This window comes from Paramormyrops kingsleyae, chromosome 4, assembly GCF_048594095.1.
Source record: "Paramormyrops kingsleyae isolate MSU_618 chromosome 4, PKINGS_0.4, whole genome shotgun sequence".
Classification (NCBI taxonomy): domain Eukaryota; kingdom Metazoa; phylum Chordata; class Actinopteri; order Osteoglossiformes; family Mormyridae; genus Paramormyrops; species Paramormyrops kingsleyae.
Genome location: NC_132800.1, coordinates 48,412,406 through 48,439,613, shown reverse-complemented (window position 1 = coordinate 48,439,613; position 27,208 = coordinate 48,412,406). Strand labels below are relative to the sequence as shown.

General features: G+C 44.2%; 1 protein-coding gene across 6 annotated transcripts in view; it reads right to left on the bottom strand.

Annotated features, from left to right (window-relative positions):
- The window catches only part of LOC111833396 (uncharacterized), a 114,177-nt gene that overhangs the window by 24,632 nt on the left and 62,337 nt on the right, over positions 1-27,208 (bottom strand). For 5 of the 6 annotated variants that reach the window (XM_072711527.1, XM_072711529.1, XM_072711530.1 and 2 more), the window contains 8 exons: positions 21,344-21,436; positions 20,909-20,989; positions 10,012-10,116; positions 7,341-7,433; positions 6,872-6,961; positions 5,019-5,111; positions 4,737-4,832; positions 1,573-1,591 (listed from right to left, as the gene is read on the bottom strand). In XM_072711527.1, the coding sequence (XP_072567628.1) occupies positions 1,573-1,591; positions 4,737-4,832; positions 5,019-5,111; positions 6,872-6,961; positions 7,341-7,433; positions 10,012-10,116; positions 20,909-20,989; positions 21,344-21,436 (670 nt within the window). The remainder of the gene's footprint in view (positions 1-1,572; positions 1,592-4,736; positions 4,833-5,018; positions 5,112-6,871; positions 6,962-7,340; positions 7,434-10,011; positions 10,117-20,908; positions 20,990-21,343; positions 21,437-27,208) is intronic. The other variant, XM_072711528.1, reaches the window with a different exon arrangement.

Below are 27,208 nucleotides of genomic sequence, written 5' to 3'. Positions count from 1 at the left end.
AGCTTGACTAGTGTGTCTCGCATTGAACTGTATTGTACATTGAACACTTGCAGATTGTTTGTTTTTATTGTAATAAGTTCATTAAAATGCAAAACTTTACAAATAAAATTGCATTAGTTAATCAGATTAAAGTTGTTTTATATTTATTTTAAATATTATGAAATAAATAAGGGTGAAACCATAGCAACTTTAATGTAATGCAGTTTGATATATGATGCAAAATTTACTTTTGGCCCACGGCACCTCAGTCAAGTTTGATTTTTGGCCCTTCATAGGAAAAAGTTTGGGCACCCCTGCCTTAGGGCTTACACTGAAGCCTGCCCCTGAGACACCGAGAGAGACCTGAGAGATGCCCCGACTTCTGCCCCATTCCAAAAGATTGCAGACAGGGCTTCTTCTCTCCATATCCCAAAAAAGAAGGGGCCATCTACTCCTGTTTAAGGTCCCACCCAACCCCTTTGATCGCCTATGGTCCCTGCTCAGCGGTTGCAGGCAGTTTCCCTGACTTGTGCTCAGTGGTCGCTTGTGGTTCTCCTGGCTCCTGTTCGGCAGTTGCCTTTGGTCCCTCCTGAGGTGACTTGTTGGTCACCTTCTGTCCCTCCTGCGACAACTTGTCGGTTGCCTGTGGTTCCCCCTTCTCCATCTCGTAGAACTCCTGCGCCTCCGCCTGCTGTTGCTGCATGGTCATCTGCTGCAGCTCTGTCTTCCTCCTTGCTTCCTCTGGCGGTCCCTCCACCTTCTTCCCCCTCTGGTAGTACTTTTGACTCCTGGCTCCCAGTCGGCAATGGACCTTCCAGCTCTTGCCTCATGGTCGCCGGTGGCCCCATCTGTTTCTGCCTTATTCCCGCCTGGGTCCCCTCCAGCTCCCGAATTTCTCCAACCCTTTGCATCAATGTCCCCTGGTTTTGGTCCTTTTGGTTCAGTCCCCCCTGTTGGTGTTCCCCTCCTTTCAGCTAGTGTCGTGGTTGCTATGTTCGTGCTTGTTTTTCGTGCCTTTCTTGTTCCTGTTGTCCAGCTGATGATTTTGCTTTTATCTTTCTCCAGGTGGTGTTGTCAGGTCTTTCCCTGAGTCCCGCTGCATCCCCTGTCATGGCTCCCCTGATGCTGTTAGGCAGGCCCAGTGTGAGTGCCTTTGGGGGCGGGGTCCAGTAATGCCCTGATTGTTCCGATCCCCTTGTGTGCCATGCCCCCTCGTTTACCTCATGTGGAATCCTTCTGGCTACCAGCTGTCTCTAGTCTTGTCTAACTGATTCTGTGTATTTAAGTGTTTTCCTCTGAGTCATTCCCAAGTCTGGTCATTACCGTTGTACTGTTGTAAGTGCCCTGTGTTCTGGAGTGTTCCATCTTGTAAATAAACCCTGTGTTTTCGCCCAATCTCTGAGACTCCTGACCCTGTTTCTCCGGTCCTGCGAGCTTGCCCGCATGACACCTGCCTTGTGCCCTATGCTTACTTTGATAGGTGCCAGGTGCACCATGGTGTGTGGATGAATGGAATTTTTTCATACATTGATACTTTTTTATAAAAAAAATTTAAAAACTTGCACATATACTACATAGAAAATGTCTACTTACTTTTCTTTTTTGGCCAACCCTATAATTAAAAAAAGATTCAATTAACCATTTTGTAGCTCAAAATAGTATGACATCAACATGGAGTTTATTGAAATTGCCAGGTTATAAGTAATGAGTAAGGGTAATGAGTAATGAGAAGAAATAATTACTTGCATGTTTATAGTCATTATATAATAATGATTACTGACAGTGACAGTTTTCTGTATTACATAGACATACATGCTACATTAGTGAGGATGTGTTTACAGGTGCATCACAATAAATTAAAATATCATCAAAAAGTTCATTTATTTTCAAAAACTGAAACCCATATACAGTGGTACCTCGGTTCTCGAACTTAATCCGTTCCGGACTCCAGATCGAATCCTAAAAAGTTTGAGTTCTGATCGAATTTTTCCCATAAGAAATAATGGAAAACCAATTAATTGGTTCCCGGCCCCCCAAAATTACACTTAAATATGTGTTTTTTTTTGTTTAGCATTTAAACACAAAATGAACAGGATAAAACAAGCAGAGCATTTTTTTCTTAATGGCTTCCAAACTGATAAAGATCTTATCCCAACATTACCCCTGTCCTGCCCCGATTGTCCGCTCCTTCCGTATGCCACGCCCCCTCGTTAACCTCCTGTGGGATCCCCATGTGATTAGCTGTTTCTGGTTGTTATCATTATTCCTCTGTATTAAGTTGTTTCAGTTTGTTTCCCCAGTCCAATCATTGGGTGCGTTCGACTTGGTTACAGCACTGGCTTAAAGCAACGTATTCTGATCCTGATGCAATGCATTACGGTTAGATGCATTGCGACCTCTCACCCGGCGGCACAAACTGGAACCGCCTCCGTGACAACACACCTTTGAACTTATTGGCTGAAGAGTTTAATTACACGCATGACGTTTGTATCCCAGGCACTTCCGATGCGTAATCTGCTATTTCTCCCGAATATCACGTAAAGCAGTGAGAACTGCTTTTCAGTTAATTTCCCTGGTAAAATAAAGTTTAAATAAATGACATAAATGCTCTAATAGTACACGTAAGTTAGTTTTTTATTTATTGTTAGTTACTGTAATGTTGCGCTGCTTTATTTGTGAAGAAGGCATTCAAGTAAGAATTGCATTGTAGTCTGTACATGACATAAAAAGTTTGAATCCAGTCCATTGTTTATTTTTATTATTACTCTATATTCGTTAATTTGTTCGTGAATAGCAAACTTTTAGCTTGTAACATTTGTACAACTATTATGGAACTTTTTGGTGAGCAATGGCTAACAAAATTATATAAAGTACAGTGTATTACCTGATACAGTATTTTCAATAAAATAGCATTATCACCAACAAGTGCTGCTACTACAGCAATTGCGAGGCTGACACTGAAGCGTTACCTTTTGTTTCCGCTCAGAGACGTGCCGTGTGACTAATTTCCTGGCGCGGACAATTTACTGTATAATTGGTCAGCGTTCACGGTTCGACTTCTGATATTCCGATCGAGTTCTAGGTCAAACTGGTTTGTTCGACTTTCAGGAAATTCGAGTTCTAGTGAGTTTGAGAACCGAGGTACCACTGTATTATATAAATTTATTACACACATTTTGATTATTATGGCTTACAGCTAATGAAAACCCAAAATTCAGTATCTCAGCTACAAATCAGCATCAATATTGTGACAAAGTTCAATATTGTAGACTTGTGGTGCCACACTCCAATCAGCTAATTAACTCAAAACACCTGCAAAGGTTTCCTGAGCCTTTAAATGGTCTCTCAGTCTGCTTCAGTAGGCTACACAATCATAGGGAAGACTGCTAACTTGACAGCTGTCCAGAAGACAGTCATTGACATCCTGCACAATAAACCACAAAAATTGAGTGGAAGGAAAAAAATGTGGCAGAAAAAGATGCACAAGCAAGAAGGATAACCGCAACCTTGACATGGTTGTGAAGCACAAGGAGTGGACTGCGGCTAGAGTAAGTATTTCAACAGCCACCACACACAGATGTATCCAGGACATGGGCTACAACTGTTTCATTCCTTGTCTGAAGCTACTCCAGAACCTGAGACAACGTCAGAAACGTCTTACCTGGGCTAAGGAGAGAACGGACTGGACTGTTTCTCAGGGGTCCAAAGTCCTCTTTTCAGATGAAAGTAAATTTTGCATCAAGGTCCCAAGATTGGACAGGCATAGATTCCAAGTTGCTTAAGGTCAAATGTGAAGTTTCCAAAGTCAGTGGTTATTTGGGGAGCCATGTCATCTGCTGGTGTTGGTCCACTGTGTTTTATCAAGTCCAAAGTCAGAGCAGCCGTCTACCTGGAAATTTTAGAGCACTTGCTACTTCCCTCTGTTGACAAGCTTTATGGAGATGCTGATTTCATTTTCCAGCAGGACTTGGCACCTGCCCGCACTGCCAAAAGTACAAATACCTGGACCTGGTTTGGTCTACCAAAGCATCCTGGGCTTCCATAACAACTCAGAAGTGCCACAGACTGATCACCTCCATGCCACGCCGTATTGAAGCAGTAATTCATGCAAAAGGAGCTCCAACCAAGTACTGAGTGTGTACATGGACATACTTTTCAGTAGGCCAACATTTCTGCATTAAAAAATAATTTTTGTATTGGTGTTATGTAATATTACAATTTTCTGAGATACTGAATTTTGAGTTTTCATTAGTTGTAAGCCATAATTATCAAAATGAAAAAAAAACCACTTAAAATATATCACTCTGTGTAATAAATCTATATAATATATGGGGTTCACTTTTTGAATTGAATTACTGAAATAAATGAACTTTTCAATGATATTCTAATTTATTGAGATGCATATGTATATCATCTCCATTCCTTTGTGATAATCAGAGCTCCCTATTACAGCCTCAGTGCCCCCTACTGGCCAGGAGGCCATTACAGTTTTACACCACTGTAACAGCATCATAAAGGAAGAACAAAAAAGAAAAGCTCAAAAGAATTAAAGCAGTAGTGTTATGGAAGGTTACATCCTGAGTCACAGCTATAGTGAATAAATAACCATGTGGTTAAAAATGTAATATTCGTCCAGGTTTAGTTCTGAGCATGTGAAGATGTAAACAAAGACTGGAAAGCTGCCAGAATGCTGAAAAGTTCCAGTACATATATTCAACTTTATGATAAGTTATGCATCACATCTTTGGTATACTTACAGTATGCAGACATCTCTATAACAAACCAGCTAAATAGGAAGACAGACCCAGAAATCAGGACAATCAGCCGTAGATCCACTGGCTGTTTTCCTGTGTCTGAAATGACATCATCACAAAAATCATTGAGAGCTGAGGTCAGTAAATGAACAGTAAGTGACAGATATTTAATCACAAGAATCTATATATTTCCTAAAGAGTCTGCACAATTTAGTCGCATTGTTATGTTTACATAGTACAAAGTAAAATTGCAGAAGAAACATCTCAAATTTATAGTGTATTTACCTGCTTTGAGTTTTAATGCTACAGCCAGGGCAACAGAATTCAGGAGAGGGAGACCAAAAGCCCCTGAGAAATATATATATTTACGGGGTTTGGCTGAAAAGTAGATAGAAAAGCATTAGACATACAGCTACATACAGCGCTGTGACAAAGTATTTCCCTCTATTTTTTCTTATGCATAACACTTAAATGTGTCTGATAACCAAACAAATCTAGTATAATACAAAAAGCATCGTAAGTACACAGCACAGTTTTTAAATGATCATTTGATTCACTGAATGAAGTGGGAAAACATTAAACAGACAAGTAAATATTCCCAACACCCATACCACCCATGTGACAATGTACTGTAATTTTCCCCCCTTTTGCTATGCTGTGGAGAAATTTTGGCCCAATCTTCTCTGCAGAATTGTTTTAATTGAGCGATATTAGACAGTTTTCAAATATAAACAATGCATTTAAGACCACAATCCCCCCAAATATCTCAATGAGGTTCAAGTAATGACTTTGACTAGGCCTCTCCAAAACCTTAATTTTGTTCTGTCTTTCAGCCATTCAGAGGTGGACTTGTCTTGTGCTTCAGATTTGTCCTGCTGCATAACCCAATTGCACATGACCTTCAGATCACAGACTGATGACCAGACATTCTCCTTCAGTACTTTCTGGCAGACAGCCACAATATTGCCCTGCTAAGCACACTCTGCAATACTGCACTGCTGCATCCCTCAATTGCAGCAAGTCGCCCAAGCCGTGCAGCAGCAAAGCATCCCCACAGCATCACACTGCCTCCACCATGTCTGACTGTGGCCATGATGTTCTTTGTGTGGAAGATGTGTTAGCTTTATGCCAGATGTAGCAGGACCCATGTCTTCCAAATAGCTCCACTTCTGACTCATCAGGCCACAGAATTTCCTCCCAAAAGTGTTGGGGGTGATCGAGGTGCTTTTTGGCAAATATTAGAGGAGCCTCCATGTTCCTCTTATTTAGCTGTGGTTTCTCCTTGCATCTCTCCCATAGATACCATTATTCCCCAGTGTCTTTCTAATCATGGAATCAGACTTTAATTGATCTGAAAGAAGCCTACAGTTCCCTAAATCTTTGTCTGAGGTCTGCTGTAGCTTCCCTGATGAGTTTGCTATGGAGTCCTGGAGTAATTCTGCTAGGCTGGCCACTCCCGGGCAGATTTGCGCACAGTTCAAAGTTTTTTTCTATATTTGGAGATGACGGCTTTCCTGGTGACTCACTGCACTCCAAGGGTTTTACAGAGTGTTTGTACCCCTTTCCTGACTGATATATTTCAGCGATTTTCTTTCTCAGGTCTTCAGGAAGTTCTTCTGATTGAGACATAGCCTGCTGCATCTTGAGACCCCTTATCCAGCTCCACATTGCTGCAATGGTTCTATTTAAGTGACGTGTAGGTTCATCAGGGTTGGCAGCAATCAAGCTTGGGTGTGTCTAGTTTAATTTAACCTATTATCATTTAGATTTGTTTCGCTGGTTCATTGAGTGACTAATTACTTTGTCGCATGTGTGTTGGTGAATTTTTTCCTTCAAAGAATCAAATCATTTAAAAACTTATTCAGGTTGTCCTTAGTATCATCCTAAATTTGTTTGGGGGTCAGAAACTATTAAGTATTATACTTAAGAAAAAATTGAAGGGATTGGGATCGGAATGCTTTATCACATATTCAAATAGCCATCAGTCTGTCTTAGGGTTATTTCATTAATTAATAAAAAAATTAAAAATAGTAATATTTTATTTAAAATATAAAAAAGTAATTATGAAACAAAATATTGAAATAACTTTTCAATAAAATGGTTGTACAAAATCATTTTAAAGTAAAACAAATATTTACCAAGTAAATGTTCCCGATGCCAGAACAGAAAGAGCAATGTGACAGTCAGAATGTAGATGAACACAAACTCACAGATCTTTACAGGTCGTCCTGTGGTCAGAATGAGTTGCAGTTCATTTTAGTTTTTATTACAAAAAAGGTTATTCATAAAATAAACAGCTTTCTGTTCCTCTAAAATCAGTAAATACATCTCTAAGACACGTAGAACAAATTAAATAACAAAATCACTCCATCACTGCATGTGTCCATTTTACAGCTTATACTGTACAGAATGTATTACTGTCTATTTCATATTGATTATATCAAAGTATATGCCTTTATTAGTAAGGTGTAATTAAATAATGACTTGATACTAGAAATTGTTACATTGCATTATTATTTACTGCATCCCAAAAAAATCAAGTTTTTAAAAATTTTACAAACATTTTACAGGTTTATAAATATTTTACTTGTTAAGAGCTTTCCTTACCTTTGTCATTTTCTAGAATCACACTTAGATACAGGAAATTTAATATTAAATAAAGCATGAAGAAAATCCCCAAAAGGATTTTCTGAGCAATATCTGAAAAGCAATAAAACATGAAAAACAGATTAAAAAAACACAAATTAAACAGGCCCCATTAAACATTGCCACTCTGCTTTTGGCTGTTATATGTTTGAGGGGTGGGCACTTACAGGGGGTGGACAAAATATGAGAAACATAAGTATATTCATTTCAGGTTTTCAGGTAGGGTTATCACTATCGGTTGTATCTATAATTGAGTAATCTGCCGATTAATCAGACAATTCATCAAGTAATCATTTATAATGATATACAGTAAAACCAGTCTAAGTCGACACTCGCGGGACCAGCTTAAAAGTGACGACTTAGAGAATTGACGAGATACACCTAAGTCGACACTTTGGCGACTTATGTCTATCTCGCCGTTTTGCCGACTGGTAAATATAACACCATACCTCTACTACACCGCACTATACACGCGAGACTTAAGACCAGGGAGCGACTAGTGCTATAGGTGGGGATTCCCCGTTTCTACATCGCCATGGTGACAAGCAGGCGGTGAGAAGCAGGCGGCGGGAATGCAGCGATTGGGGTGTCGACTTACAGGTAGGAAAATCCATTCATTTGTGTTCTTCGGGATTTAGGTGACGACTAAGGGAATTTGACGACTTACAAGCGGCGAGTTACACAAGGAATTTTAAAGGAAACATCATTAGGAAAAATCGGGACTTTTGCTTGACCGTCGACTTAGGCACATTGACGAGTTACAAGACGGCGACTTAGACCAGTTTTACTGTATATAATATAATATAATATAATATAATATAATATAATATAAGTAGGGCTGTCAAAATTAACGGGTTAATGCGAATTAATCCATCATCATGATTAATCTGATTAAAATTTTTAACTCAATTAACCCATCTGCAGCGCAGAGTGACTCAAAATCCCTGAAATGTCTCTGTCAACCCATTTCAGGTAGTTTTGGTGCGTTCCATTTGCCCTGGGAACTCGTATTCCGAGTCGGATTCCGAGTTTTGAAGCCGGAAGTGACAACATGCGTGCTCCCGTTTTTTGGGGATCCGAGAAATATCTTGGAGCAGCACAGAGGATCCCGAGTTCAGGATCCAAGATGGCTGCACCCTTTATCAACAGAAGGGAAAGTTGTAGTTTTATACTGTTTAAGGACTACATCTCATTTGTGGCTCATTAAATCGGTCGCACATACTATACCGTCCAACTTATCTGTGGACGTGTTGCTATGGAGTTTTATACGTAAAGCACCACGTGTAATGTGTTATCAACTGATAATGCTAACAATGGCAATTAACCGGGCTAGAATTGGATTTCATGATTAGTCTGATTATTTGTCGGATTTATGGTAGTTTGGGCTAACTGTAAGTGAGCGAAGATAAAGACCATTTAAACTGAGGTACCTTAAATCCGACAAGTTGTCCAGCTAAGCAAAAAATCTTGCTTTTTGTTATGGGTCCATGGTATTGCACTTCTATGGCAGATGGAATGCATCCGACTCGTGTTCAAGATGTTCAATAAATATGTTAAGTGCATATATATATTGCTTTTTTTCTTGAGTCTGTTTGCTCATGCAAAATGAAATGAGATTAATATAGATTAAAAATGAATGATATTTAATCGTGGTTAATCGAAATTAATCCACAGCAACCCTGTGATTAATCTGATTAAAAAAAAATATCAATTGACAGCACTAAATACTGTATAACATAATATAATATTAGACCACTGTGCATAATGACAGACACTGCTCACAGGTTATATGTCTTTGTTCATTGGCCTTGGATAGAAGTGCTTTCTGAATGGCAGCCCTGCCATAAATCCCAGCTTTGTGAAGTTTTGAGACTTCAGATGTGTGGTCATTTTTCAGGCTGTACTTTTGTGATGTTTACCAGCTAACCTCTGTGTCTGTCAGCTTTGACTTGTGACCACTGTTCCTCTTTACCAAAGCAGTTTGTCTGTGTTTGGTCAGTGCAGTCATGATTTCACAGAGATACCAGTGATCTTTGCATAGATTAACTGAAGGAAAAAGAATATATTTTATATCTTATTCATTACACTGGTATACAGTGATTTTGGAGCCAACGATGTCTGAACGGGTTTATATTAAGTTTATAGTGCTGATTAAGAATATGACTTCGGTTTTTACCACATTGGCTCTAGTTTCTGAGATATTTAATAGTGAATTAATTCATTAACACAACATGTTTCAAAAGCATTTAGAATTGCAATATATTTATTTTCATTACAAATAGTAAGTAAACAGTCTAACATCATACAAAAAAAGAAATAAAAAATATCTAACAGTGACAGGAAAAAGTTATGTATGATTTGATTAAATAATACAATATTAATTAGTTATTAATGTGGCTGGTTGAAAAAGATGACTAAGGTCTACAAAGCATGATGCGACCTTTGTAAAAAAATCATCAAACTGGCACCAATGGTTTCCATCGCCATGCCCAGTTCATCACAATTTTACACTACATATAAGCAGAATTGAATTTTGAGAACTACATGGATTATAATTGTACTCTAATGACTCAATATAGAGGGTGACTCGTGTAAATCATCAGTGAAAAACAGGACTGAGTTTCATACTTACAGAAAAATCCCTCCAAGCGCTTTTCTTCATAATAAAATAAATAATCCTTGATATTTATACAGGCACACATTCCCAAACTGGCTATGGAAATCAGAATTGAATATTCTGAAAACAGAAATATTACATTAGTCTGAGGTGCATAATTATCCACAAAGTATGTATCCAAAAAATGTAATATTATGTAATATTATGACTGTCTGTGTTTCATAAATCAAAGGTTTTCTGCATTTGCATCACTGTCTTTTCCTTGGCTCCCTGTATAAAGGTATAATTCACAGATTCCCAGTCACCTGACACCAGGGTTGGGTTGTACTGGAATATAAGGACCTGTGTTACACATTCAGAATACAAAAATGCATATTCTGTATTCAGCTCACGATTTGTTTATGAAACAGTATTCGAAAACACAGACGTTTTATGAAATTTAAGCTAAATACTTTTAAAATACATCTTCTGAACCCTACTTAAGCCTTGCAGAGATTAGTAAAATGGCAGCACGGATGGATACAGCGGATCGGAGCTCTCTGCAGAGAAGTCGATCTTTTGCATTTTTTCTTGACTTAATTTTAATCTTCTGTACTTTTAGCCACTTTATTCAGTCAGCACTGGCAAACATGACATACGGTCTGCAAGAACTGTGGGATATCAGAATAATATGTTTTATTCCACCAACACCTCCAAACATTCTGGAAGAGCTGCCTGCTTCTATTTCCAGCCCAAAGAGGAGGCAGCACAGGCGAAGAAGAGAGCGCAGGCAGAAGCGGGGCAAGTGGGCCGACATCCATGCTAGGCTAAAGACCTCCCCAGACATGCTACTGCTGCAGAGCCTGTTTGTCACGAACACCCCGTCACTAGTCAACAAGATAGACAAGCTGAGACTGAGGATCTTTGCCAACAAGATGAAAAGCTGTGTTGTTTGTGGCAATCTGGCAGAATGCTAACACCGCCGACATGGCTGTCTAGCTAGCAGACTGCACTATATACCGATCTGACCAGACTGCTGCATCCAGTAAGGACAGAAGTGGTGGAGTGTGTATATATGTAAACAATGCATGGTGCACCTCCACTGACATTATCGGACTGCAAAATTCTCACCCACATGGTGTGTTTATTATAGTGAGAGACTTTAATTACACCAACCTACTCCCCAAATTTTACCAGTTTATTGATTTTGCAACCAGAGGAAATAGCATTGAACTATATCTACTGCAATGTAGCAAACACCTACAAAGCATCGCCCTCCCCCCACCTCAGCTGGTCGGGCCACATCAGTGTGTTCCTAACTCCAGCATACAAACCCCTCATTGCTAGGACCAAGCGCATTTTACAGATGGTCAGAGTCTGGCCTGAGGGAGCCATAGCTGAACTACAGGAGTGCTTTAAAAACACAAACTGGGACCTGTTCATGGAAGAAGCCATTCAGGACAACCACATAGACTTAAACGCCAAGGTCTACTCTTTGCTAATGTAGGATCACACATGCACATATCACAGAGCTTAAATTCCAGATGGCCTGAGACAAGGCCTAGCCTGGTACGAGAGGTAAAAATTAGCCTAGGCACCAAAGGGGGTTTAGTGACCCCACACACATAAACACACTTAAACACACACACACGCACACACACAGATAACAAGAGAGACCAGCACTCCAACTTTTATTGCCCAAAGATTTAGGGACCTACTTAGCTCTACTTGGTACACAACCCCCTCCCCACTCGCCCAACAGACCAACACCCTAAAGAAAGTTTCATTTAAGTTTGGCTTTTGTATACCCTGTAAATTGATTTACTCACAACTACTAGCCTCAATATACAGATGGGTTATGTTTGTATGTGTCCTTAGACAATCTTAGTGTTTTGTGTGCCACCCTTATAACCATGTTCACGGAGTATCACCTAATTTACCCCTTTGCACTTGAACACTTATAAATTTGAATAAATAAATAGGTATAGCTACCATTGTATACACTCACCTAAAGGATTATTAGGAACACCATACTAATACAGTGTTTGACCCCCTTTCGCCTTCAGAACTGCCTTAATTCTATGTGGCATTGATTCAACAAGGTGCTGAAAGCATTCTTTAGAAATGTTGGCCCATATTGATAGGATAGCATCTTGCAGTTGATGGAGATTTGTGGGATGCACATCCAGCGCACGAAGCTCCCGTTCCACCACATCCCAAAGATGCTCTATTTGGTTGAGATCTGGTGACTGTGGGGGCCATTTTAGTACAGTGAACTCATTGTCATGTTCTAGAAACCAATTTGAAATGATTCGAGCTTTATGACATGGTGCATTATCCTGCTGGAAGTAGCCATCAGAGGATGGGTACATGGTGGTCATAAAGGGATGGACATGGTCAGAAACAATGCTCAGGTAGGCCGTGGCATTTAAACGATGCCCAATTGGCACTAAGGGGCCTATAGTGTGCCAAGAAAATATCCCCCACACCATTACACCACCACCACCAGCCTGCACAGTGGTAACAAGGCATGATGGATCCATGTTCTCATTCTGTTTACGCCAAATTCTGACTCTACCATTTGAATGTCTCAACAGAAATCGAGACTCATCAGACCAGGCAACATTTTTCCAGTCTTCAACTGCTCAATTTTGGTGAGCTTGTGCAAATTGTAGCCTCTTTTTCCTTTTTGTAGTGGAGATGAGTGGTACCCGGTGGGGTCTTCTGGTGTTGTAGCCCATCCACCTTAAGGTTGTGCGTGTTGTGGCTTCACAAATGCTTTGCTGCATACCTCGATTGAAACGAGTGGTTATTTCTGTCAAAGTTGCTCTTCTATCAGCTTGAATCAGTCAGCCCATTCTCCTCTGACCTCTAGCATCAACAAGGCATTTTCGCCCACAGGACTGCCGCATACTGGATGTTTTCCCTTTGCACACCATTCTTTGTAAACCCTAGAAATGGTTGTGCGTGAAAATCCCAGTAACTGAGCAGATTGTGAAATACTCAGACCGGCCCGTCTGGCACCAACAACCATGCCACGCTCAAAATTGCTTAAATCACCTTTCTTTCCCATTCTGACATTCAGTTTGGAGATCAGTAGATTGTCTTGACCAGGACCACACCCCTAAATGCATTGAAGCAACTGCCATGTGATTGGTTGATTAGATAATTGCATTAATGAGAAATTGAACAGGTGTTCCTAATAATCCTTTAGGTGAGTGTATATGTTCTCATGGTATACCAGAAGAATCTGGAAAATTAGTGTTTAACCAGTGTGTCCTAACTTTCAGGGATTCTTCTTTCTTTGTTTAACAACCCCCCCCCCCCCCCCCCCCTTCTCATTCCTTTGTGGTCCTTATCTGATCTTGGTTTGTTAGCAAGCTTTCTGGTGTTCTACCATGCTATATTAAAAGAACTGAATTAAGGTGTACATTATCCATTCGGGAGAAGATCAATTGGGATAAGCCACACCGACCAAGATATGTTGTGTCCAGATGTGCAACTTATATTATTATTACCACAAACTAACGGCCACGCCTATCTAAGGATAGGATATGCCGCGGTTAATGTGAATATGTGATGTAATGTCTGCACAAAGTGTAACATCTGTTGAGGTGCAACCCAAAACCTCTGAATCATATACTGATGTGAGTCAGTCACATACATAATATAAGTAATTGTTAATCAATTAATACAGATGGTATGAGGTATGAACCTGTGACGCTGGTATAGCATGTTTGGTGTCAAACTGATGGACAATCACTCCTGGTTCCAAATCTGGTCAGTGGTTACCATGAAAGTGGATGTATCAAAAGTTACACCAGCTTAATGAAAATCATCAGTAAAGGGGAATCAGCCTGGTCATAAATCCCAGAAGGACTGATACAGACCCCCTCCGAAAGCTCGCCAAATGGATGGTCAGCCATTGGTCCAGGAGTCGAATTCCTGGTCATCCCTATTCATGAACTTTAGACCATAAAAACCTGGCACCTCAGAACAAAGGGGGGCAAACAGATCATCAAGCGCAGAACGACCATCAGCAGCAGAGAAAAGCCCGTCAGCCCGAAGAGAGGCAGAGAACATCAGCCCAGGAGAAGAGAAGCCCACAAGAAGCCCAGCTGGACCGAGAACTGCAACCAAGACAAAGCTTCACCAGGAGAGAGAATCAAAAGCGCTCCACTCCACTGCTCCAAACACCGCGCCTTCCTGAGTGCCATCATCCCATCAGCTCATCAGCTCTGCAACCAACTGCCAAGACCCCCCCCCCCTGCCACTCTGCAACCAAGTAAACCAACTTCCTTTCATTTTTAACAACCTAAGCTGTGCTGTTAACCTGCTATATGACTCTAGGGTCGTGTTTCTACAAACGGGGCTTGCTTTGCAGAACAGTATTTCCCTTTTAAGGTTGTTCATTTAAATCCGGTCATTGCATTGCCATAATTACATTCTTTGTTTCTATTCCATTATTTCGTGTTTGTGTTAAGTGTATTGTCTGTCTTATGTTAGTTGTAGTGTGTTAGGAATAAATGCATGTCTTTTACACAACTTCAGCCTCCGTTCGTTGAGTGCTCACAATAGTCCCTGCCTCTGTGTGATCTTGCTACATGCTCTGAAACCTCAAACTCGTCTGAAATATTGCGAGACTCTCTCATCGGCCGTGAGAGGAGCTTTGCTACCAATCGTTTACATTACCTGGTGATGCAGCTCGCTGGACGAGCCTTCTAACCCAGGATACTAAGCGATATTGGTAATTAGTGAATCCCATTTAAGTCTCACACTAACAGACTTACGGGGATACCTCAATTGAGTTTGGAGGAGCCGACCATTTGGCATAACAATTGGTTAATAATCAGCATTAAATAATACTTAATTAAACTTTAATTAATTTCAAACATATTGGTGGAGAATATAAGAATTTACTTGAGCTAATAATTCCAACACTAACATACATCAACTTCTGTACAGACAGTGTTACAACCACCAAGAGCATACGCACATTCCCAAACAGGAAACCATGGATGAACAGAGGTGTTCAGAACCTGTTGAAGGCACGGGACAATAGTTCCATATGAGGCACTCAGAAGCGTATAAAATGGCGAGGTCCAATCTGAGGAAAGGCATCAGAGAGACAAAGGTCCGCTACGAAATGTGTATAGAGGATAACTTTAACAGCTCCGACGCCCATCACATATGGGAAGGCATAAAGTCCATCACAGACTACGAAAGCATCAGGGAGGTACAGCGCCGCTACAAATTGTGCACAGAGGAGCACTTTAACAACTCAGACTCCAATCACATGTGGTAGGCCTGATCTTATCCACACCACACACGTCAGGCACCACACATATGCAAAAACATGCACCTTAATAGTTTTGGGCCCCACCTATGTTTACTGTATGACAATGCTGCTATCTCAGTACCTCAACTTTATATCACATAATCCATTAAACCATGCAATATTGCTGTTCTTGATCATTTCCTGCACTTTCAACTAAGGTTTTCCAAAGTGCAATATTTCTCAGTGCAATATATTTATCTCATTTGCAATAGTTCATGTGCAATATTCCACCCATACTTTTATACTGTGTACTGTATTGTCTGTATTTTTTTTTTCTTTTTTCCCCTCCTTAAACTTGCTTTACCAAGGCTTCTGTAGATGGATCCAAACATCATTTCATTGTACCCAGTGACAATAAATATATCTTACCTTATCTTAATTTCTAAACCAAGGGAACTGTCCCTGACTCTAACATGATGCTTTATTTCTGCCCGAATCACTTCCTTTCTTATTGTCTGCATGATAGTTTAGCAATAAGGGCATGTTACTAGACAGGACAGCAATGTCTGGCTTTCGTGTGTTTGGCTTTTGGCAATATAATCATTTTAAATGCACACCCTCCGGTCCCCCTTCTTTAAGAGGGGGACCACCACCCCGGTCTGCCAGTCCAGAGGCACTGCCCCCGATGTCCACGCGATGCTGCAGATGCATGTCAATCAGGACAGCCCTGCAACATCCAGAGGCTTGAGTAACTCCGGGTGGATCTCATCCACTCCTGGGGCCCAGCCACCGACAGGCTGCGACAGGCACCAGCCACCTTATGGCCACAGCTCCAGTCAGCCGCCTCCACAATGGAGGCACGGAACATGGCCCATTCGGACTCAATGTCCCCCGCCTCCCCTGGGATATGGGCAAAGTTCTGCTGGAGGTAGGAGTTGAAGCTCCTTCTGACAGGGGATTCCGCCAGACGTTCCCAGCAGACCCTCACTATATGCTTGGGTTTGCCAGGTCTGACTGGCTTTCTCCCCCACCAGCGGAGCTAACCCACCACCAGGTGGTGATTGGTTGACAGCTCCGCTCCTCTCTAAACCCAAGTGTCCAGTACATGCAGCCGCAAGTCCAATGACACAACCACAAAGTCAATCATCGAACTGCGGCCTAAGGTGTCCTTGTGCTAAGTGCACATATGGACACCCTTATGCTTGAACATGGTGTTCATTATGGACAATCCGTGACGGGCACAGAAGTCCAATAACAAAACACCACTAGGGTTCAGATCGGGGAGGGCTGTTCCTCCCAATCACACCCCTCCAGGTCTCACTGTCATTGCCCACATGAGCATTTAAGTCCCCCAGCAGAACAAGAGAGCCCCTAGGACAGTGGTTCCCAACCCAGTCCTCAGGGACCCCAGACAGTCCACATATTTGCTCCCTCCCAGCTCCCAGCCAATGAAAAACAAGGGTCGGGTACACCCCTTACAGGTTTTGGGAGCTGGGAGGGAGCAAAAATGTGGACTGTCTGGGGTCCCTGAGTACTGTGTTGGGTACCACTGCCCTAGGAAGAGCGCTCTCCAATACCCCTTCCAAGGGCTCCAAAAAGGGAGGGTATTCTGAACTGCCGTTTGGCGCATAAATGCAAACAACAATCAGACCCTTTCCCCCCAACTGAGGCGAAGGGAGAGTACCCTCTTGTTCACTGCAGTAAACCCCAACACACAGACGCCCAGCCAGGGGGCAATAAGTATGCCCACCCCTGCTCGGCGCCTCTCCCTGCGAGCAACTCCAGAGTGGAAGAGGGTCCAACCCCCCCGAGGAGACTGGTTCCAGAGCCCAAGCCATGCGTCCGAACCTCACAACCTCACGTACCAGCTCAGGCTCCTTCCCCACCAGAGAGGTGATATGTCCCTAGAGCTAGCTTCTGCATCCGAGGATCAGACCGCCAAGGTCCCCGCCTTCGGCCACTGCCCAACTCATATTGCACCCGACCCCTATGTCCCCTCCTACAGGTGGTGAGCCCATTGGAGGGGGGACCCACGTGCCTTCTTCGGGCTGTGCCCGACCAGGCCCCATGGGTGCAGTCCCACCCCCAGGCCTGGCTCCAGGGGGGGGCCCTGGTGACCCGCGTCCGAGCAAAGGAAATCGTGGGTCCATGTTGTTTCTCAGCATAAGGGGTCTAATGAGCCGCACTTCGTCTGGTTCCTCACCCAGGACCTGTTTGCCTTGGGAGAACCTACCAGGGGCATAAAGCCCCAGGCAACTTAGCTCCTGGGATCATTGGAACACGCAAACCTCTCCACCACGATAAGGTGTCGGCTCCAGGAGAGGCAGTGTATCATTTATTTAAAAAAAATAATAATAATAATTCAAGGGTGGGCCCAAACTTCTGGCCTGTAGTGTACATATTTTGCAAAGCAGGAATAGCACAGTACACAGAGAGTACCTACTGAGAGAGTCTGAGAAGGGAAAAACCACAATTTGCTGACAGGGTGTTAGGCAGCCAAGACTGATCAATGTGAGATGTGAATGAAGGCGATCCCGTCTGGGACAAACCAACAGAAGGGTGACTGTGGCACAAATGGCAGATAATTTTAATGATGGTCACAGGAGTAACATGTCACGACATACAGGGCATCGAACCCTGCTGTGCCTGGGGGAAGACATGGTCAGGATGGTCGAGGAAACCGGTTTAACGCCACCTAACGCCCCCTGCCCACATCAACTCCTGCATTGGCTCCCTCACAGCATCACTGAAAACCCCCAGGTGCTCAGGTAGGTCAGATTTGAAAGTGTCCCACACTATGTTTGAGCTGACAGTGCATGTGGGGAGGGGGTCACTGGAGGAAAAGGCCCTGCAGCTGGCCTTGTGCCTCATGGGCAACACTGTCCTGCCTCCTGCTACTCAGCCCTGGGAATAGATACAGCTATGCTGCACTAGTGGGGATATCGATGAGCCATTTTGGACAGTGTGTTCAACTGGATGCGGTCGCTGCAGACGTCTGGAGGAGCCTCTTTGGGAATCAGCTAATGACACCGAGGACCTGGCACGGCAGGCCTACGCACACATGCCCCCCATGTACAGAGTGACCTGCCAAGGACCAGCTCATCAGAGCTATCTCCCCTAAACAGCTATGTCTATGTTCAGCTGGAGCGTGTGCACCCCCTGCAGGCAACCCTGGAGCTGGCGGTGGAGAGAGAGATCATGTGGGCGAGTCGGCCATCTCACACAGCCTTCTGTGAAGCCCACCTGCCCTGAGTGAGCTGGCGCACTCCCACCAGCCAGAAGCAGCTCCAGAGCTCCCTGGGCCTGGCCTCCTATTACAGGAGGTTCATGGGGGGCTTTGCCTGCACGGCCGCCCCTCTGTTCCAGCTGCTGCAGAGGGACAGGCAGTTTGTCTAGTCGCTGCAGTGCCAGGAGGCCTTCTGTAGTCTGCAAAAGGCCCTGAATGAGGCCCCAGTGCTGCCCCACTGACCTGTCCCTGCCCTTTATCCTAGATACTGATGTCAGTGGGGTAGAGGCTGGTGGTGCTGCTTCAAGCATTAGATGTCCTGCTTGCGAGGCCTGCCCTTCACTGTCAGGACAGACCACTGGGCCCTGCCACAGCTCATGTCCCTCAGGGATCCAGAGGGGCAGGTTGCCTGGTGGCTGGAGGATCTCTAAGCGTATGACTTTACAATCATGCACAGAGCCAGTGCCCGACACTCTAGTGCAGATGCCCTTTGGCGCTGCCCTTCTGTTGCAGATTGGAGCCTCTATTGGGAGAGAAGGGAGGTCTGGGACCAGGAGTTGCTCCAGGCAGAGGAAACCTGTGCAGCAGCATGTCAGAAACCTTGTTTCCACCAATGCGGTACCAGTGCTGGTAACAGACTTTTTCCTAATTCGGCACTGGTTCCACACGTTTCCACTGCAAAAAAATGGCTCCAGAAAAGCTGGGCTCAGAATGTGGCACTGTAATGTCAGAAAAAGTCAGGCAGGCTATGGCATACAAACCTTCCATATAGCTGGAAAATTCAATCCATAACCGATACTTAGTCTAATAATGGCGGTGCTGGCAGTGAAACAACTTGGTAGTTTATTAGCGGAATAAGGTACACTGAAAAAAGAGAATTCTTGGACCAACTTAAAAAAATTGCTTCAATTGGTATAACATTGTTTTTTTATTCTGAGAAAAATGAAAGATTGATCTGCTGGCCATATTTAACAATACAGTATAAATATGTCGTAGGTCAAATAAATGAAATATTATGGCGTTTGAGTGCCGAAGAGATTTTGAGGCTTCAGTTTTTAGCAGTTTTTAGCATTTTCAGCGGTAAAACAGCAAACGAACTAACACACAGATGGGTTAGCCTTTATGGAGACAAAACATCATAAAATAGCTTCAAATAGTATAATGTATTTGCTGATATTTCAACTTGCATTAAAACACGTGCATAATTCACATATGCAATGTTGCATTGTGTTTTTTTAGATAAAGTATAAATATGTTTAACAATAAAAATATGTTACAGGTTGAATAAATAAAATATTGTGGCATTCGAGTGGCAAAGTGATCATGAGGCGGACTGCAAAATATATTTGACAGACTCTTTTATTGTGTGATCCTTAAAAGGACAGCGATAAAACAGCAAGCGAGAATAAACTCACTTACACACCCAGACGAGGAACCTTTACTGATACAGACAATAGAGATGCTGGCAAGGTGATGTACAGGGTTCAGCTGCCAACTAGAGGGAGGACGCCATCCGAGAAGCTTTAGGGCCCTTGGTTTCCTCTCAGAGCCATGGGGAGCTGCTGTGGGTGCAGGTTTTTGGAATGGCCTCTCAAACAGTCACTAATTAAGCAATGGTTCTCAACTCCAGGCCTGGGGACCCACTGTTATTGGCTGGCTGAGAGGTCAATCCACAGCACACCCACAGTGCCTCTGGTTCACCTCCCCTGGTCTAAAGGTATTCTGAATAAGGCACATGTTTTGAGTATCTTTCTAGAATACAATACTGAATACATTCAGGACTGTGTATTCCGCATTCAGACACTACATGCTTATTCATAGTGACCCTCAACCCTTACACTTACACAGACGATTAACAATAAAAGAGACAGAATGAGAAACTCGCTTTTCACTGTGAATACAGACGTGTTTTTATCCATCCCCCTACTGTCCAGCCCCACACATAAGTCAGAATTAATGAGTTAACCAATCAGGGCACAATCCCACACACAGAACACCTCTGGGAACCAGGAGAGGGCGCTCACAGTCTCTCCTAGGGCCCTGCACCACTCTGAACTCTCTCCAGACTGGTTCCACCAGTTCCTATCAGTGCACCAGCCTCTAGTTCCCTTCTTTCCCCTCTGCCTGTTTAAGCTCCAGCTCCCCAGCAGTCCTTGTTCGGACCTTGAACCCCTGGCCTGTGTTTCCCTACCTGTGCTAGTCCTTGCTCTCTGTGTTTGCACCTGGTTCTGCTGTGTCCCAGTTACCCTGTCCCTGCTGTTCCTGTCCCATACCCTGATTTTACTCTTATTAAACCCTGTTCCCATCCTTTCTCACCTCTGTATCTTTGCCTCCTTTACTGCCCCCCCCCCCCCTTACACCTGGTCGTGACACACTGAGCCTCCACACAACAGATGTTATTAAATGTATTAGAAACAGAGGAGACTCACCGAATTTTAATGTGTTGTTCATCCAGGCAAAGAGTTGGGAATAAATAGCAAGGATCAGCACATTAAACAGTCTGCTATTATCTGTAAGGGCAAACAGAGTAAATCAGACACCCTCATTATCTCATCAGTCTATACAGATATAACATGATATTGAATAACAAAGTGTCCTTGGGCTTTTCTGGGGGGCCCCTTTACATGTCACCCTACATCAGGTCCACACAATCTGTCAAACACCAGAACCTGCAAACTCCACACAAAGACCAGAGGTGGGACTCGAACCCCCAGCCCTGGAGTTAAGAAGCAACAATGCTGCCCACTGGGCCTGTGTGCCACGGAAAATGAAACAGCTCCAAACCTCATTCTGGTCAGAATTCTTAATATGCCAATGGACATAAATGTTAATGTGAACAAATATATCCACATAAATATACTTACACATGAAATAATACATTATTACAAGAATGTCTCTAAGTTGTACTGTTCTTCCTATCCTTCTGGAGCGTATTATCCAAAACACACTGATACCAGCTGCAAGGAAAAAAAGAGTTTCAGTCACCAGCTACAGTAAAAAAAAGTAAAATCCTGCACAGTACCTGAGTTTCAGTCACCTGAGGGCTCTAAGTTTGAATGCTATACTGGATGCCAGTGGCATCATGCCCATTGAATTTTACTTATTAAAATTCTATGTATTTATGATAATTTTATAGAAAACATATTTTTCTAATAAGTCAAGTATTCTTCTAATTATGTCATATTGATCATACCTCTAAAAGTCACACACCCCCTTCACTTTGGTATTATATGGATTTTTGTAACATATCTTTAATTATATGTGTCATTTTATCTTTAATTATATACACTCACCTAAAGGATTATTAGGAACACCATACTAATACGGTGTTTGACCCCCTTTCGCCTTCAAAACTGCCTTAATTCTACGTGGCATTGATTCAACAAGGTGCTGAAAGCATTCTTTAGAAATGTTGGCCCATATTGATAGGATAGCATCTTGCAGTTGATGGAGATTTGTGGGATGCACATCCAGGGCACGAAGCTCCCGTTCCACCATATCCCAAAGATGCTCTATTGGGTTGAGATCTGGTGACTGTGGGGGCCATTTTAGTACAGTGAACTCATTGTCATGTTCAAGAAACCAATTTGAAATGATTCGAGCTTTGTGACATGGTGCATTATCCTGCTGGAAGTAGCCATCAGAGGATGGGTACATGGTGGTCATAAAGGGATGGACATGGTCAGAAACAATGCTCAGCTAGGCCGTGGCATTTAAACGATGCCCAATTGGCACTAAGGGGCCTAAAGTGTGCCAAGAAAACATCCCCCACACCATTACACCACCACCACCAGCCTGCACAGTGGTAACAAGGCATGATGGATCCATGTTCTCATTCTGTTTACGCCAAATTCTGACTCTACCATTTGAATATCTCTACAGAAATCGAGACTCATCAGACCAGGCAACATTTTTCCAGTCTTCAACTGTCCAATTTTGGTGAGCTCGTGCAAATTGTAGCCTCTTTTTCCTATTTGTAGTGGAGATGAGTGGTACCCGGTGGGGTCTTCTGCTGTTGTAGCCCATCCGCCTCAAGGTTGTGCGTGTTGTGGCTTCACAAATGCTTTGCTGCATACCTCGGTTGTAACGAGTGGTTATTTCAGTCAAAGTTGCTCTTCTATCAGCTTGAATCAGTCGGCCCATTCTCCTCTGACCTCTAGCATCAACAAGGCATTTTTGCCCACAGGACTGCCGCATACTGGATGTTTTTCCCTTTGCACACCATTCTTTGTAAACCCTAGAAATGGTTGTGCGTGAAAATCTCAGTAACTGAGCAGATTGTGAAATACTCAGACCGGCCTGTCTGGCACCAACAACCATGCCACGCTAAAAATTGCTTAAATCACCTTTCTTTCCCATTCTGACATTCAGTTTGGAGTTCAGGAGATTGTCTTGACCAGGACCACACTCCTAAATGCATTGAAGCAACTGCCATGTGATTGGTTGATTAGATAATTGCATTAATGAGAAATTGAACAGGTGTTCCTAATAATCCTTTAGGTGAGTGTATGTCAGCCTATTGTCCAATACCCCTTCATGGATCACTGCCTTGTCGTGGCGATGGGGTTTGCGTAGCTCAATGAAGCTATGAGCTATACTGTGTAGGGCTACCTAAGACGGACAGGTCATAGCAGAGAGCTCTGTCAAAATGTGATCCACTGGAGAAGGAAATGGCAACCCACTCCAGTATCTTTGCCATGAAAACCCTATGGACGGTACCAAAAGGCAAAAAGATATGACGCTGGAAGATGAGCCCCTCAGGTTGGAAGGTGTCCAATATGCTACTGGGGAAGAGCAGAGAACTAGTACTAGTAGTGCCAGAAAGAATGATGCGACTGGGCCAAAGCCGAAAGGATGCTCAGCTGTGGATGTATCTGAAAGTGAAAGGAAAGTCCGATGCTGTAATGATTTTTACTTCATCGGAATCTGGAATGTAAGATCCATAAATCAAGGCAAGTGGTCAAACAAGAGATGACAAGACTGAACATCGACATCTTAGGAATCAGCAAACTAAAATGGACAGGAGAGGGTAAATTTAATTCAGATGACTATCAGGTATAATACTGTGGGCAAGAATCCCTCAGAAGAAATGGAGTAGCCTTCATAGTCAATAAAAGAGTAGGAAAAGCAGTACTGGGATACAATCCCCAAATTCAAATTCAAATCCAAACCTTTCAACATCACAGTAATCCAAGTCTATGCCCCAACCACTGGTGCTGAAGAGGATGAAGTTGACCAGTTCTGTGAAGCCCTACAACAACTTCTAGAATGAACTCCAAAAAATGATGTCCTTTTCATCATGGGGGATTGGAATGCTAAAGTAGGAAGCCAAAAGATAACCGGAATAACAGGCAAGTTTGGCTTTGGTGTACAAAATGAAGCAGGACACAGGCTGGTGGAATTTTGTCAAGAGAATACGATGGTCATAGAAAACACTCTTTTCCAACAACCCAAGAGACGACGCTACACATGGACAACACCAGACGGCCAACACAGGAATCAAATTGACTTTGTGCTCTGCAGCCAAAGATGGAGAAGCTCTATACAGTCAGTAAAAACAAGACCGGGTGCTGACTGTGGCTCAGATCATGAGCTTCTCATTGCAACGTTTAGGCTTAAACTGAAGAAAGTAGGGAGAAGCATTAGACAGTTCAGGTATGAACTAAATCATATCCCTGATGGATATACAGTAGAGGTGGCAAATAGATTTAAGGAATTAGATCTGACAGACAGAGTGCCTGAAGAACTATGGATGGAGGTTCGCAACATTGCACAAGAGGTAGCAACTAAAACCATCCCAAAGAAAATGAAATACAAGAAAGCAAAATGGCTGTCTGAGGAAGCTTTACAAATAGCTGAGGAAAGAAGGGAAGTGAAAGGCATGGGAGAAAGAGAAAGATACACCCAATTGAATGCAGAATTCCAGAGAATAGCTAGAAGAAATAAGAATGCCTTCTTAAATGAACAGTGCAAACAAATAGAAGAAAGCAATAGAATAGGGAGGACCAGAGATCTCTTCAAGAAAATTGGAGATATGAAGGGAACGTTTCATGCAAAGATGGGCATGATAAAGGACCAAAATGGCAGGGACCTAACAGAGGCAGAAGACATTAAGAAGAGGTGGCAAAATTATACAGAAGAATTATACAAGAACGAGATTAACGTACCAGATAACCACGATGCGGTGGTCACTGACCTGGAGCCAGACATCCTGGACTATGAAGTCAAATGGGCTTTAGGAAGTCTAAGCAACAACAAAGCGAGCACTCACAGTGCCGGTAAAAAATAACGTTGTATGCAGGGGCGGGGCAATTTTAACCCGTGTTTTCATTGCTTCTTATTAAATCACTCATTCATTAACGATCTGGGTCTTGGTTTCAATTTAAAATGCCATTGCTTACATACATCCTATGATATTTTTTGGTGACCAGATGTCACCATCACCTCCATTATACAGATTGGCGTCTCAGATTGGAAAACTCAACAGTGGCCACAGGATTGGAAAAGGTCAGTTTACATTCTAATTCCAAAGAAGGGCAATGCCAAAGAATGTTCAAACTACCGCACCATTGCACTCATTTCACATGCTACCAAAGTTATGCTCAAAATCCTACAAGCTAGACTCCAGCAATATGTGGACCGAGAACTTCCAAAAGTACAGGCAGGGTTTCGAAGGGGCAGAGGAAGTAGAGATCAAATTGCCAAGATACGCTGGATCATGGAGAAAGCTAGGGATTCCAGAAAAACATCTACTTCTGCTTCATTGACTATGCTAAAGCCTTTGATTGTGTGGAGCACAACAAATTGTGGCAAGTTCTTAAAGAGATTGGAGTACCAGACCATCTTATTTATCTCTTGAGAAACCTATATGCGGGTCAAGATGCAACAGTGAGAACTGGATATGGAATCACTGACTGGTTCAAAATTGAGAAATGAGTTCGGCAAGGCTGTATACTGTCACCTTGCCTATTTAACTTATATGCAGAGTGTCATGATCCGCTCCGTCCGCTCCTGATGTGTGCCACGCCCACCTCGTTACCTCATGTTCAACCCTAATTGTGATCGCCTGTGTCCTGTTAAGTCTAGCTTGTCTTTTGTATTTAGTCCTTGTCAGAGTCAGTCATCCCCAGATCAGTCATTGTTGTGTTGCATTGTCCGTCGATGTCCGTACCTGTCAGTCCGTTCGTGCAATTAAACCCAGTTTCCCTGACTTCCTGGCTCCGATCGCCTATTTCCCTGCTCGCCTGAGCCCGAACGTGACAGAATGACTGATCTCCTAAACAAGCTCAGCGCTACTGGGGAAGGTATCCCTATGGAAGACGAGTTAATCCAGTGGACGAACTACCTCGAACTCCAGGAGGATCCAGTAGCTCGTCCCTTGATTGACAGGTGTTGGGACCTCCTGCTGGGGAGGTTTCACTCCGGTGAGCAACAGCCGCTAGTTGAGGTCGGCAGAAACCTCCTGCTACTGAGGGAGAGAGCGGCAGTTTGGCTGGCCCCCCTGGGGTATGCCGACTTGGAACCGCCCCCCGGCTCACCACCTGCCTTCATCCCGGTCTTCCACAACACGGCAAAGGCTTCCGCCACCCGGCGAAAGACGACCTCCCCCAAGCGCATGACTGAGCTTAACGCGGCTTCTGCCGCTCAAACCCCGCTTCCTCCTACAGCTTCCGGGCGGCGCAAAAAGAAGAGGCGAAGGGGAAAGGTGGAAGAAGCCGCCCCGACTCTCTTCTTGGGAGCGTGCTCCCTTCTCCCCGCCTTGGAGGACGCCTGTGTGACAGGTGAGCCCCATGACGAGGAGGACCTGCCTCCTTTGGAGACTGGGGATGACTGGCAAGAGCGCTGTCCCGGGAGAGGGATCAGCACTGTCAGAGACGCCAGTCCCCGGGTCCCTAAAGCGCGGAAAGGGAGGGCGCCTACGCGCTCAGCACCCCTTCTGCCCGATCCGGACCTGCCGGCTGCGCTGCCTGCTGCCTCCGCCGATCTGCCCGCAGCTGCGCTGTCTGCAGCTGCCGCCGATCTGCCCATGGCACCACCTGTTGCAGCTGCCGCCGATCTGCCCGCGGCACCGCCTGTCCTGCCTGACCCGCCTGTCCTGCCTGACCTGCCTGCAGTCCCTGCAGCTGCCACCTCTCTGCCTGCGACACTGCCCGCGGCGCCCGCTGCGGCGCCCCCTGCTGGCCGCGTGATGGCGGCGCCCCCTGCTGGCTGCGTGGTGGCGGCGCCCGCCGCGGCGCCCCCTGCTGGCCGCACACCCGAGGTGCCCTCCGAGGCGCCCCTTGCTGGCACCTGAACTGCCTGTCTCGCCCGTCCTGCCGGCACCCGAACTGCCTGTCTCGCCCGTCCTGCCGGCACCCGAACTGCCTGTCTCGCCCGTCCTGCCGGCACCCGAACTGCCTGTCTCGCCCCCCTGCCGACACCCGAACTGCCTGTCTCGCCCCTCCTGCCGACACCCGAACTGCCTGTCTCGCCCCTCCTGCCGGCACCCGAACTGCCTGTCTCGCCCCTCCTGCCGGCACCTGAACTGCCTGTCTCGCCCGTCCTGCCGGCTCCTGAACTACCTGTCCTGCCGGCTCCTGAACTGCCTGAGGTGGCCGCGGTTGCGCCCTCTGCTGGCCGTGTGCTGGCAGCGCCCGCTGTGGTGCTCCCTACTGGTCGCGTGCTGGCGGCGCCCGCCGAGGCGCCCCCTGCTGACCGGACGCCCGAGCCGCCTGCCCAGGTGGCCCCTG